This window comes from Sphaeramia orbicularis, chromosome 12, assembly GCF_902148855.1.
Source record: "Sphaeramia orbicularis chromosome 12, fSphaOr1.1, whole genome shotgun sequence".
Classification (NCBI taxonomy): Eukaryota; Metazoa; Chordata; class Actinopteri; order Kurtiformes; family Apogonidae; genus Sphaeramia; species Sphaeramia orbicularis.
The window spans coordinates 25880719-25895172 of NC_043968.1; the positions used below are offsets into that span (position 1 = coordinate 25880719).

Sequence of the window (14454 nt, forward strand, 5' to 3'; positions counted from 1 at the left end):
GGAAAAAACAGATTTTAAAAATTCATAAAAAATTTTAACTTTGACCTACTTTTCCCAAAATGTAATCAGATCTATTCTGGGTCACTGGCAATCTATAAACTCAACTTGGTATGAATTCAACCAAGAGTTTTGCTGCTAGAGTGTTAACAAACAAAGAAACAAACCGAACCAAAAACAATACCCCTTGTCTCCCCTTCAAGGGGTGGGTAATAATAACTGACTTCCCTGATATTTAATTAGCAGCTTTAAAAAGACGACGCACTCAGAGCTGTGTCAGCATTGCGAGATATTTGCAGGGGCTCCACTATTTCTAAATCTGCGCGATATATTCTTCATAGGCGTTGAATACATACTGTCTTATGTATGCAAGGTCAAAAAAACAAGGCATGGCTTTTGGTGGGTGGTAAATTGAACACAACACCTACTGTATATTACTCATCATAACATGATCCTCCACATTATAGTGAAGTATAAGGAATACAGTAATGAAACCCTGGTTCTTTGTCAATACAAGGAGGTTGCCCATGTGTATTTGTATTAAGGGGAGAGGGTGATTTGTAGGTCTAATAATGTCTAATGTCACAGGAAGAGGCAGCTGCAGCCATATTGATCATTTTTCATGTTCTGCCTCATTTCACTAAAAGGCCCAAACTGACCACTGGTGGCATTTCCAAGTACTCTGAAGCGTAGCTGACAAGAACTGTGAATTGATTTCCAAGCCACAATCTGAAAAACCTTTTTATTAGTACGATTAAACAATCAAACAAGAAAATCCAAAATCTTTGAAAGATGTTTTAAATCAACGATCAAACAGATTTAATACTTAATGTAGACTGATATATAACAGTTTTGTTTATCTATAGAAGTCACTGACTGCAAACATTTATTTTTAGGTCTTATCCCTATGGTCTTATATGTCATGTTCACAAGGAATTACATCGCCCTCTGCTGGTCAACTATGCAAAAACTGCTTACAAAATTGCCAAACCTAAATGCAATCACATTTTTTATCATTCATTCTAATATGTATTATATATACCATTTTCTGACAATACAGACAGTAGTGCAATCATGTTCACAATTGATCTGTTGACATTTCTGATTCATGCAAATTATCATTTGTGTTCTTTGGGGTTCAGTGCAAACAGGTTCTAAGAGAAATTTAAACTTTTATTGAAAACTCACTCTGTTGAACTCCATCAACTAGCATACAACACTACAGCTGTTCAGTTATCAAATCGCTGTTGCAAAATCACCTTATAACTATATAATGACGATATGAGTCTGATGATATTTTTGATTGACTAACAGCAAATACAGAGGTTTAAAAGGGGAAAATATGAAAAAATAAAGTTGCAAGGTTTTGTATTTTTTTTGTAGTGGTTTACATTTTTGTGTTCAAACTGGAATAACCCCCTCAATACACTCAAATCACTTTCAAAAATCATACTACTACTGTCAACAATAATTGCAATGCCTTTTTCACCAAATTGTGCAGCCCTATAATGCACTTTTTTTTTTTTTTTTTTTTTAATTTTGGGAACATAGCAGATTAACAAATATAGCAGCATGTATAGTAAAGACATTATGCATCTCAGGTGATAAGAGTAAAAAAGAATCTTTTAGTCCCTTCTGTTCAGAAGGGGGCATCAAAATGTGGTCCCCTTCCATTTTGCAGCTGGCTATAAATATCCCATTTGCCATTTCCAGTTTCTCTTAAATGCATTTCTTTCTTACAATGTTTAAACATTTTGTGATGAACTGCAACAGACACTGATTGTCAGTCTGCAAAATAGCATTCAACACTAACCTTCCTATTTTACCGGGCTGCTCAAACCTTATTCTACCCATTTATATATATCCATTTCAGCCTTGTTTGTTGGTAAACTCAATGCATTTTACCTAACTGGGTCCTGTAAAATAACTGGTTCACCAAAGTTACTGCTGAATAATGTCTCTGTGAGCTTAAAAAAGTCCCATTTCAGTCACAGTCTAATAAAAGCTGATGTTATAACTAAATAACTATGTTTTCTTTGCCTATTAAATGCTGTGTGTTGCCCTTTATCAGGATACGGAAAATCAAAGTTGGTGCAACACTACTCATGCACAGTTTGATAACCCTCTGTCCTGAAGTGACGAAAAGGTGTTAAAGGTGACAGCCATGATACATGTCTTCTGAAACATGTACGTTATTTAACTTCCTGCCTTGAATTTTTTTATGATATTCTGGAAAAACGGAACTGTTCCATTTGTTTGTTTGTTTTTACACGTTGTACAGTGGGATTGTCAATCCAAAACAGAAAAAACATCCCTGTGCTCACTTTTCCTGCGGTGCTAGACAATAACACATGAATCAGACTCTTTCTTGGGTTTGGTTGTTGTGTAGCTTGGTGAGGAAGATGAAGACCTTGAGTATGGATCAAATACGTGTGCGCTGCTTGATGCAGAGCTTGGTGAAGAAGATGAAGACTGTGTGAATGGATTAGTGTGTGCCGTGCTTGTCTGGTACGAATAAGAGCTTGTTGTGTGTTGGTAAAGTGGAGATGCTGGTTTTGGTGCAATCACTGGTTTTGGTGCAACCACTGGAGCTGGTGCAACCACTGGAGCTGGTGCAACCACTCGTCTTGGAGTAGCCGCTGGTCTGATTGTTGTTGTTGCTCCATAAATGTTTTGTACTGATACAGTTGAGCGCTTTTCTTCATACTGCAGCACGTACTCAGGGTAGATCTGGTGCTTCTCAAACACAACAAAGATGGAAGGGTTGATAACATCGTCGACGCAGCTGTCATAGAAGTTCAAATCACCGCCGTCTTTGGAAGGAGGCCGCTTGTACTCAGAACACCCTCTTGTGAAGTCTCCCACCAGCACCCGTGAAACAAACATGGATCTCACATCAGAATGGCCGGTGTAGCTGTGAGAGTATTTGGCATCTCGTGCAAAATAACTTCCTGGGTTTAGAGACAGAATGACATTTGGGATCATTGTGAGTAATTAAACCCATGGGAGTTAATTCAAGAATATTTCTATACTGGCTTTAAATACCTGCAGGCTGTACTGACATCCCAGCATATGTAATTCGGACAGTAATTCAGTCCCATTGTGTCTTTGTTTAACCCATAAAGACCCAAACATCCACTGGCGACCAAAATCCTTCACTGATATAAAATGCTAAATATGTTGATTCACTAATCCTATCAATAATACATGTAAATAATTGGTGTAAAATACAGTTTGTCATCTTTTCATGGTCGTCAGATATGACCCATTTGGACGTTCAGAGGCTCCGTAGTGAACATGGAAACACTGTCATCTTCAACAACATTGATTCACCAGTAAAACCCATGGAGTTGGATCAATGACAAGTGAATGAAAACACATACAAGGTGTCCCAAAAAAATTGACATTTCATCACCTAATAATGTGGATGGAGATAAAATGCTATTGAAATGGCCCCCACACTCACCTGTCCAAACACCGTGTGATTTCTTTCTGTGGGGTTACGTGAAAGGACTGGTCTATATCCCAAGTGCGGCAGGATCTCCACTACCGACTTGATGTGTGCCACGTCACAAGCGGATCACACATTGAACAATTATAATAATTTTGGAACATTATAAAATTACCATCCCCCAGAATTTTTTGTTTGAAATTTGTACAATAAAATATTTCATGTCCAAAATAAATCCTATTAAGTATCAATTCTCCTGACCATGTAGTCAGGACATCTTAAATGATGTCAATTTTTTTGGGACACCCTGTATTTTATGTTCAGTTAACACTATATTTTGCAGAAAATATAATATTTTTCTTTGTTTTCTCTGTGTTGGATATAATAACCCTCAACTTTAATCTGAACTTTAATGAACATTTACATAATCAGTTCATAAAATAGAGGAAAATACCTGATTTTCACTTACGAATGCAAAATACAGAGCATAATATTAAAATAAATGGCGATAAATCACTTAAGAAAGGTTAAAAATGGAGAAAAACTGATTTGGGTGGGAACTGACACAAAAGCAACATAGGGTCTTTATGGGTTAAACGATCAAATACTTGCACTTAACAAAACAAGTGGGATTTTCAACATTTCTCTGACTGACCTTGGCCATAAGCAGTTCCATGAACTCCACAGAGACGCCAGTCGAAGTTGGTGGCACAAATAGTATCGACAAATTTAGGCTCAGTCCCATGGAAGAGCTTTTTTTCTTTCACATCTTGCCCACGATTGTTGTTCTTCATGTGATTCTTCTGTCTATTGAGTGAAAAAGAAATCACAAAATTTGAATCAGACGACAAAGTTTAGCAGACTGTGCTCATACTTAACAAGACACAGCGTTTACCTCAACAGATACAATCACTGAATAAATGATCACTTTCTAGGACACACAAAATCACATTTGAGTGTGTGTTTTTTTTTTAAGTATTATAAAAGACCTACAACTGAAAGGCTTCCCAAAGAGCTTTGTTCTGGATCCTCTCCATTTTAAGAATGTCAAAGCCTATCAGGGTTTGGCAAAAGAGTTTTTCAATCTCCTTATATTCATTCGAGGAGGGCTGGAGGAGGACACGCTGAGGGGGAAAAGCAAACATAAATGAATTTCATCACAGCAAAAATGGCTACTTTACTGAAAATACTGGCAATTTCTCCTTCAGTTCCTTCAACAATATTTACATGCAATTGTTAAAAATGACAGAATTGTCATTTTCAGATAGTGCGACTAATCAGTGATGCATTTCTCATCTGATGCTTTGAAACATATAGAAATAGCAAAAATAGCCTGTTACATAAATGCATCAAAAATCCAAAACCCAAAGATATGCAGATCACTGTGAGATATGAGAAAATCCATTTTTACCTGAAACATGACAACAACAATTTAGTGCAAGTAATTAAAATAGTCAAAAGCGACTGCTGTAGCTCTAGTACCTTGTATCCTGTTGAAAGAATTTGACTTTTGTCCCAGTAGTCTGGTACAGCAGTGAAATTTGACTGAGGTCTTCTGTAGACAATAAGCAAAGGCAGGTTAGGGAGTCTGGTGTTTTGGACAAGATGCTTTATTCACACTGGTGTGTATGTTTAACACATCAGCTGTACCTCACTCTCTGTGTCTGAACATCAGATGCCGAGACAAACCGAGGCCGTCTTTTCACAAGCTTCTTAGTCCCATACTTAATGTTTGTTTGTATCCAGTCTGAGGAGGGACAACATAATAATAATAATAATAATAATGGATTAGATTTATATAGCGCTTTTCTATGAATGCATACTCAAAGCGCACACAGTGGATCCATTATTCATTCACTCTCACATCCTCCCTCTGGTGGTGGTAAACTACATCTGTAGCCACAGCTGCCCTGGGGCAGACTGATAGAAGCGTGGCTGCCAATCTGCGCCTCCGACCACCACTGAACATTCACACACATTCATACACCAGTGTGAGTAGCAGCACTGGAGGCAAGGGGGGTGAAGTGTCTTGCCCAAGAACACAACAGCACATGGGCAGAGTGGGATTCGAGCCACCAACCCTTCGGTTATTGGACGACCTGCTCTACCAACTGAGACATGGCCGCCCCGACAACAGATATGACTATAATACCCCTTAATTGTAAAAATGTGGAATGAAAAACATAGATAATCTACTGAATCTTTACCCTGGAAACTGAGTGAGTATGACTGTGAACTGGCGGTGAACTCCACTACATCCTTGTCATTATTGAGGAACTTTTCTTCCAGTTGTGTACTGTTGATATTTGCTGATCCGTGTCGGGCATTCTGCAACACAAAACATACACATCTGGTTTGACCTGAATCATGCCTCACATAACCCCATGTGCACCAGCAGTGGTTACAGTACAAAAAATGAATGTTGTCTGTTACTGCCGTTTCATGTGGAATTCATATTATAACATCTTATTAGATGTGATAACACACAACATGAGCATTCATTTAGATTGAGGTTTTGTCCATCTGGAGACTGCTGAAACAATATACAAAATCAATATGTTATAAATAGAGTATGAATTCTGTATTTTTTATTTTTAGACAGTGGTATGTTCATGTCTGGTTGTGAAATTGATCTTCAAAAATGTTTTCTTTAAACCTAATTTGAAGATAAATGGAAAAACCTTATAGAATTGAGAAAAGTTAGCAGCATAGTATGTGTGACACATACACTACCAGTCAAACATTTGGCCACACCTTCTCATTTCAATGATATGAGATGGACCACAGATGGCCTCCCTCAAGACTGTTGGAAAACATTTCAGGTGACTACCTCATGAAGCTCATTGAGAGAATGCCAAGAATGTGCACTGCAGTAATAAAAGCAAAGGGTGGCTATTTTGAAGAATCTAAAACTACATGATTCAATATGTTTTCATTCATAGTTTTGATACCTTCAGTGAGAATCTACAATGTAAACAGTCATGAAAATAAAAAACAAAACAAAACAGGTGCATCCAAACTTTTGACCGGTAGTGTATATGTATATACAATTTGGCAATTTTGCAGCCTGTGTACACAGCTAAAGATGTGAGTACACTAGCATCTTTTTTCACTTTTTGTGTGGATGTAAAGCTGCAAAATATAACATTAAAACTTGAATGATTAAGCTGAGGAAACAGAGTCCAACAGGAAACAAAACAAAAAGAAAAGATCAGTGTATACCAAACATTAAGCTTACAGTTGAAGAGTTGGGTGGTTGTGTAAACACAGATCAGTTCAGCATGGGTTTAGTAGGCCATGAGTGGGATGGATGAAGTGGGAAGTTCAGTTCCAGTACAACTGGAGGGAATTAGATGGTTTTTTTTTTTTTTTTTACATTTCTGCCTCTTCAAAGGGAAAATCTGTGACAAGCCCACAACTGTCAGAGACCACATGGACCACAGCCAGTGTAGCTTTAGTGTTGCATCAGACGCCTATCTGCACGCCATAAGATTTCAGTCACTTCAAAATTAAGTCAGCCTCAGTTTCTATTTTCTTCTCCATGGTATTTAAAGATAAAATATCCTTGTGTTTGTATCGACAGTGTGTGCATCCAGTTACTTACAGGGGTGGAATACTCCCTCCAATTTCCAAATTCATCCTCCCAGTACCAAACCCACTCAGTGGTGTGGATAAACGTCGGCTCAAGTACACTGTTAATGGTAGAGATGCGTCGCACTGGGTCTGATCCACATGTCATTGTGTCAAAATGCACTTGGGGATCAGTGTTACTATAAGGATGATAAAGACATAAGCAAAATGATAAACACACAATAAACTGTCTACTTAAATCCATAAAAACAGAAACAATGAAACTGAAATGATTCACTACAGGGTCATAGTAGATTCTGTTAGGAGGCAGACTAGTTGATCATGTGACAATTAACTTTTGACTTTCTATGCCCCAAAATTGACCAGGTCTGGTCATGATCAACATTTATACCAGGTTTGATCATCTTCGTTCTATTTGTTAGTGAATTATTGTGTGAACATACTAACAAACACGCAGATAGACCCACTCTACCCACAGTCCAATTCCATCAGTGTGGGTACTGGAGAAAAATATTTTAATACTGATGATACCACTGTGTTATAATTCTTTCTGCTTTGTGTCATTATTATTACCTCCGCCAAGTGTAATGGCGGAGGTAATGTCTTCATCGGGTTTGTCTGTCTGTCTGTTAGTAAGATAACTCAAAAAGTTATAGACGGGTTTGGATGAAATTTTCAGGAAATGTTGATACTGGCACAAGGAACAAATGATTACATTTTGGTGGTGATTCGGGGGGGGGACTGATCTTTTGGGGGGGGGGGGGGGTTCTGTGCCCAAATTGATACATATCCCTCAGCCTACTCCTTAGATAACATGGTCAAAAACAGACATTACAGATGTAAAAAGGGGCAGATGGATGACTATATGAAAACCAGTTTTTAGGGAAAAAAACACTTATGTCTGTGTATAAACAAATCACTATAGCAGCAAGAAAGGACATAAAAACAATAACATTTATTTAATCTAAGTTATGTAACTGTTCACTTGTGACACATTCGGCAAAGAAATAAAGTCACTGAAAAAGAAACGTGGGACTCAGTGTAACCCACGGTAATCACATTCCCTTAGACCACCAGTGTACATTACCTGACTGTGTTTTTAGGGTCACAGTAGTCCTTCTCAATCTTCTCATTATTAGCCATAGCAGTCCACTGGCCACCCTGTTTGATCTGCCATCTGTACGGCATCTTATCATGAGCTTTAAAACAGCGTTCTGAAGACAGACAGGTTATATAATTACAATTAATGACACCTGATCAAACTAATGGAAGATCTACAACTATACAGTGGTGGAAAAACGTTTTTGGACACCCCATGCATTTGTGATAAATTGCATTAAGAATCACTCTTATAAAGTTCAACTGAGTGACCACTTAAAACACAATTAAATTGTAAATTAACCAGCCTGATTTTACCAGAGAAAGTCAGTCTAATCTAAGAAAACCTAAGACCTTTCATTACTGATTAATGAATAGTTATCTTAACTAAAACGTGCCAAAAATAAGGACACATGCACAGATTGTTTACTCAGTCCAATCAAGGGCCACGCATGCTGACAAAATGAATACAGCTGGGTTTTTGTTGGACAGACTAACTCACCTAAATGTGGATTTCTGCTTTGGTCATTACACTGACTGTCTTGTAGTTGTGTTTTTATTTTTCTACAGCTGTATCCCAATCCCCAATTTTTCATACATACTTCTTGGATTTATTTATTTGCCACATATGGGCAAGAAACTAAAAATGGTAACTTCATTCATCTCAATTTTTTAAATGACGATAAAATTTTTTGAAAGATTTCATAAAAGTAATAAGGTGTTGTTATGTCCTCCAATAACACACTAAGGTTGAAATCTTGAATTTCAGACTATTTCTATGAGTGCCATATAAACAGTTAAGTCACTGAACTCTTCTCTAAACCCACATACTCCCTCCTGCACGTGCACTGTTTAGTCGAGGTCAAAACTGGACGTTTCAGCAAGATAATGAAACACATCCAGGGCCTGACATTTTGAAACTGTGAAAAATGTAATTTTGTTATTTTTTCTTGTCAACAATAAACAAAATAATAATTTCCACTCGTTCGTGTCTGTCTGATGCAGCCACACCTATTGTAACACAAAAAGGGTTTTTCCACAAATATTTCATGATAATATTTGAGACTGTATAAAATTTTAGAGGTGTCTGACTACTTTTTTCCACAACTGTATTAGTAGGTACGGTATTTATTATCGTCCACAGTTTGTAGAAAACAAGCTTATAATATGGTCTACATCTGATTACTGACCTTCGTGTTTACAGTGTCCTTTGATGAAGTACATGCATATTTCAGTTTTATCTAAAGGGAATAAAAAATTATACAATGAAATAATGCTTTCTTAATAAATATATAGTTCTAATTTAGCATCTCATTGAAGTCTTGGGAGACTCTACCTTTAACAGTCTGTTGTCTTCTGTTTTGTTTATCATCACCGCTTGCATCTGGGTTGTTGACAGCACCAAAGATGTCACTGGTAGAACGGGATTCTTGCAGTCGCTGAGCATTGCCCCTGTTACCCCTGTTACCCCTGTTTCCTCTGTTGCCTCTGCTGCCACGCCCCCCCCTGGCAGTCTGTTTCCTACTGGGACCACCATCGCTACTTCCATCGGTATCGTCGGCAGCAGTAATGTCTGATGTATAAGAGGTAAGATCCGTGGATTTGAGGTCAGCTAAGATGTCAGAGGTGGAAAGTCTTCTCGGCAGCTGATGACTGTTGCCCCTGTTGCCTCTGTTGCCCCTGTTGCCTCTGTTGCCCCTGTTGCCCCTGCTGCCTCTGTTGCCTATGTTGCCCCCACTGCTCATTTTGTCAGAGGATCTCAAGGCCTCTTTGTTGGAATAAACAGACTTTAAGACCTGCATTAGGTGCTCTGGCACATGTCTATCCTGCAGACATTTTAATGGCTGTGGAGCACTAAAGTCATGAGTCTTGAAGCAGTTGCAGTCAAACTTCAGGTACTTCTCACAGATGTGCAGTCTCTTACAGGCATCAGCCTCATTACACTGGCTGTTATTGTAATCATAACATATCTGATAAAAAAAAAAAAAAAAAAAAACAGTGAAAGAAGAAAATAATAATTAGAACTTCCATACTGAGGGTTGATACAATATGTTGTAATAAATCAAATGATGTGATCTGATGTTTGAATGGTGCCAGACTTACAGACGGCAGGAGAGTGTTGTCGCTTTGCAATAGCAGGGTGCACAGCTCTGTCCTTTCCAGCATCTCCAGCTCAAACTCTTTCAATATGTTCTGATTTTGACACGAGTTCAGGTCATGTGAGAACGTGCATCCTCTCCTGTCATGATGCACACAGTACTGTCATGAATTTAATTATAACTGTGCAGTTGTCCAGGAAAACAAAGTCCTCCACTTTTGTGATTATAGCATAGCTAAAGTTAGAGGTAGACTGATATATCGGCCAGCTGATATATCAGGCCGATACATTGATTTTTTTTCAATATTGGCCATCAACCTTAATTTTTTTTCTGAAAGCCGATATTTGCTCAGTAGTAAAAATGTTGTAAGACATTTGATCAGGCACCTGTGTGGGCAGCATTTTAAGTTCAATAAATGTTAAAAGAGTACTATGTGTATGTGTATTAATAATTTCATTTATATCGATGTATAAAAGTCTTAATTATCTGAGTGTTTCAATTGTATTTTACAGCCAATGTGCTTTAAAAGAAAAAAAAATAGCCATAAATATCAGCCTTTAAAATCAGCCGTAGATATCAGCCATCAGCTGAAAAAATTTTAAAAATCGGCATTGGCATCAGCCTTAGAAAAACCCATATCGGTCGACCTCTAGCTAAAGTATCTGAAATTAGCTACAAGGACACAGTATCAACATGAATATGAATGTTAACTATTATTATCAACATGGTTGAAAAGCTGACGTCTGGTTAATCTGTTGTGATAAATACTTGCCATGTTAATGTGGTCAATGTGCGTTTGAGTTGCTTCATATCCTTCTTACACTGACGCACAATTTATCAGAGGCAAAAATGCTCAAGGCCGCTGAGTAACTACAGCGATCATCTGACTTTTCATCAGACTGAACTTTGACATGGTGGTCATAAAAAAGTGACATGATAGGAAAATGTTATTTAATTTTGCATATGATGCAAAAAGCAGGCAAACTGTAGGATATGTGTTATTACTGTCCAGTTTGCTGCTGCTGAAAATGTTAAATTAAGCTGAAAAATTAATTTTGTGTTTTTACTGTGTGTCTTTCAGGTTTGCTTTTTGAGTAGCACTTTCCTTTTATATCCTAAGTGTGTTAAGTGCTGTTTGATGCGCATGTAACCCATGTCTTTATTAAATACTGTAAATAATTTATGGATCGTTTTAATGAGGAAAAGAAAGAGAGAAAAGAAAAAAGAAATCCCACTATTCCCTTTTCTAACCCACTACAACATTGTCACCAAATCAGACTCACAGAATATAGCCATTTCATACATGCAGGAGCCATTTTGCAAAATTCAAACCATTAGATTTATAATTATTTAAGCACAGCCATAAAAAAAAGAAAAGCTGCACAGATATTCCTACTTTCCAGTGCAGTAAGTCAAATAAAACAGACCCTGTCAGTTTTTATGTGCCTTTTAAATTTAATACTTCATATTTTATACATTACAGATTTACTCCATCTTTTTTCAACTGAGTATTTATTGCTGTATTTGTATGCTTTCTCTTCTATATCATTGCTCACTGTATTGGTCTGAGCACCCTATTTATTTATTTATTGCACATGACTGATAAAGCCTTCTCTATTCTATTCTATTCTATTCTATTCTATTCTATTCTATTCTATTCTATTCTATAAACTTGAACTAAGTGGGTTGTACATTAAAGAATCCCTTTGTATTTGTTTGATTATTGTAAGCTCATGTGGCCTGGTCTTGTATGTTTGTTCATTGTTAACTGTATTATTTGTAATAAAGTTCTATTAAATTAAAAAAAACAAAAAAACAACTGACGTGTTGAATGAAACCTGGTATAAAACATCAGAAAATTAATGCAATAAATCTCATATCGTCTGAACAAACGGATTAAACACGTTAAGTGTAAAGGGAGGTCACACTAAATACAAACTCTTTGGTTTATAGAAGCTGTCTTTTCCCTGAAACTTTAATTTTTAATGCTGTACGCACTTCCCATAAATCCAGATGAGTCAGTGAAAGGCATCCGTGTGTTTACTTTTACGGAGGAGCAGGAGAACGTCACTCTCAAAGAAAATGGTCGGACTTTTCCAACTGAGCAGTGAACGCAACACCATACACTGTAATGAGTGAAGGCCTTTTACATATTTGAAGGAAATTCACACCGACTGGCACAAATGAAAACAAACCAGTCACTTTAACAAGAAGGAAGGGGAGTATCTTTACAAATATACCAGTTTAATAATTAATAAATAAATAAACTAAAGTGCGCCTCCTGTTCAGGCCCTTCTCTCAGACCACACACTGTGTATTATTCAGAATAAACACACTCACCGACTGAATTTGCAGGAGCCACCGAACAGGTAGTGTTTACACAGGTGGAGACCCCTGCATCCCTGACAGTTCTTGACCCTGCACAGCTGTAACCGGGTCCGGCCCACCACCTTCGGCTGTCCCTGGGAACACCAGGACACAAATTTGTCCTTATTGCCAATAACCTCAGAAAAAACGCTGGACTCGCCATAGCACACATTAAACAGCAGGTCGTCGGTGTTAACAGCTCCTTGGTTGGCGCAGATGAACTTTAATATATCCTTCTCCATCTGTGGAAAACTCCCTCTCTCCATGAATGCCAGTAACTGTGAGACTGGTGGTTTTCACAGCCCCAACAAGGAAGAGCCTCAGTATCATTTCTGACGATTGGAAACCGAAACTTATCTGGGCTATTATTAGGTGAGGCCTGGCCTGTAGTACCGCTGTCCTCCACTTGGGGGAGTCAAAGTGTTACATGACCTCAGAGTCCAAGCTGAAATGATGAGGACAAGGGTTTTCCAGATTATTATGCAACTATTGCATAAACTATACACACAACCCAAGTGTGTAAGGTATGTATTTATTCTGAAATTTGGTGACAGTAATCCTATAACCACTCAACACAAAAAATAATGATCCCTCCTTCTGCTTTTACAAAAAACAAAACCTCCAATCCAGAAAATGCACTTTGTTGAGAAAACGAAAAAAAAAAAAAAAAAAAAAAAAAAAAACAGAATGTAACGCGGTAATGAAAGTTGCAGTGATATAGTCCACTGTTTTTGGACTATATCTATACATATATAACTATATCCTTGTGTGTTGTAACTGTGTGTTGTATTTCATGCTGCCTCTTGGCCAGGACTCCCTTGAAAAAAAGGTTCATAATCTCAATTAGATCTTTTTTTTCTGGTTAAATAAAGGTTAAAAAAATATCCTTTTATTTTTTTTAATTACTTTTTTTTTTTTTTTTTTTTTTTTTTTTTTACAAATAGTTAGTAAGAAAACAGCAAGATATTAGTTTTCAGATAGGAGGTTTTGTCCTTCACCCCTCGAAATATGGGTTTAATTTTAAAAAATGGATGGTACAAAATGAGCCAACTGTTCAGCAATGGACTCAAATAACCAGGGACATTTACAAAATGGAAAAACTCACCGTCACTGTTAATATAAAATTAGAAGTATTTGTCAAACATTGTGAAAAATGGGAAAACTATGTGAAACAATACATGCCAAATGTTAACTTGGTTACATGAAAGGAGACTATCTGATACAAAATATATATATTTTTTTACTTTTTATTTTTATTCTGTATTATAATTGCTCATAATCTTTCTTTTTTATTGAATGTCTTAGATATGTCCATGCTGTTCTCTCTCTGGATGTTTGAAGAAATAAAAAAAAGATAATTGGTTTAATCCCTAAGAAAGTGGAACAGAGACAACCAGAAACATATTAGCCTCACTGTACCTTGTTTGATGGAGAATGTGTATTTAAATATGTACACTGTGAGGAATATGTAACAGTTTAATGTAACTGGAAGAGGTTGTGTCTCTTATGCTTCAATAAAAACGAAATAAAAAAATTAAAAAAAAAAAAGAAACATGAGTTTAATTTAACCCATAAAGATCCAGTGCTACTTTTGTGGCAGTTCCCACATACAATTTCTCTCTATTTATCACCATTTATTTCAACATTATTCTCTGTATTTTATATTTTTCACTGTTAATCATGTATTTTCCTGTATCTAATTCACTGATCATATAGATATTCATTGAAGCTCAGAGCAAATTCACAGGAAGTTATATCAAAACAGAGAAAACCGAAGAAAAAGTGACTTTTTCAGCAAAATCTATCATTAACTGAACATAAACCCAGTGTCTCCATCCACTGTCATTGATC

At 36.9% G+C, this 14454-nt stretch overlaps 1 protein-coding gene across 1 annotated transcript; it reads right to left on the reverse strand.

Annotated features, from left to right (window-relative positions):
• Positions 1 to 1389: 1389 nt before the first annotated feature.
• LOC115430831 (protein mono-ADP-ribosyltransferase PARP12) lies at positions 1390 to 12916 on the reverse strand. Its single transcript, XM_030151086.1, has 12 exons — positions 12577 to 12916; positions 10241 to 10376; positions 9474 to 10107; positions 9328 to 9378; positions 8127 to 8253; positions 7053 to 7218; positions 5656 to 5776; positions 5099 to 5195; positions 4931 to 5003; positions 4442 to 4572; positions 4104 to 4255; positions 1390 to 2948 (listed from the first exon to the last, which is right to left on the reverse strand). The coding sequence occupies exons 1-12, from the start codon at positions 12867 to 12869 to the stop codon at positions 2335 to 2337; spliced, it is 2595 nt and encodes an 864-aa protein (XP_030006946.1). The 5' UTR covers positions 12870 to 12916; the 3' UTR covers positions 1390 to 2334.
• Between the last annotated feature and the right edge of the window lie 1538 nt (positions 12917 to 14454).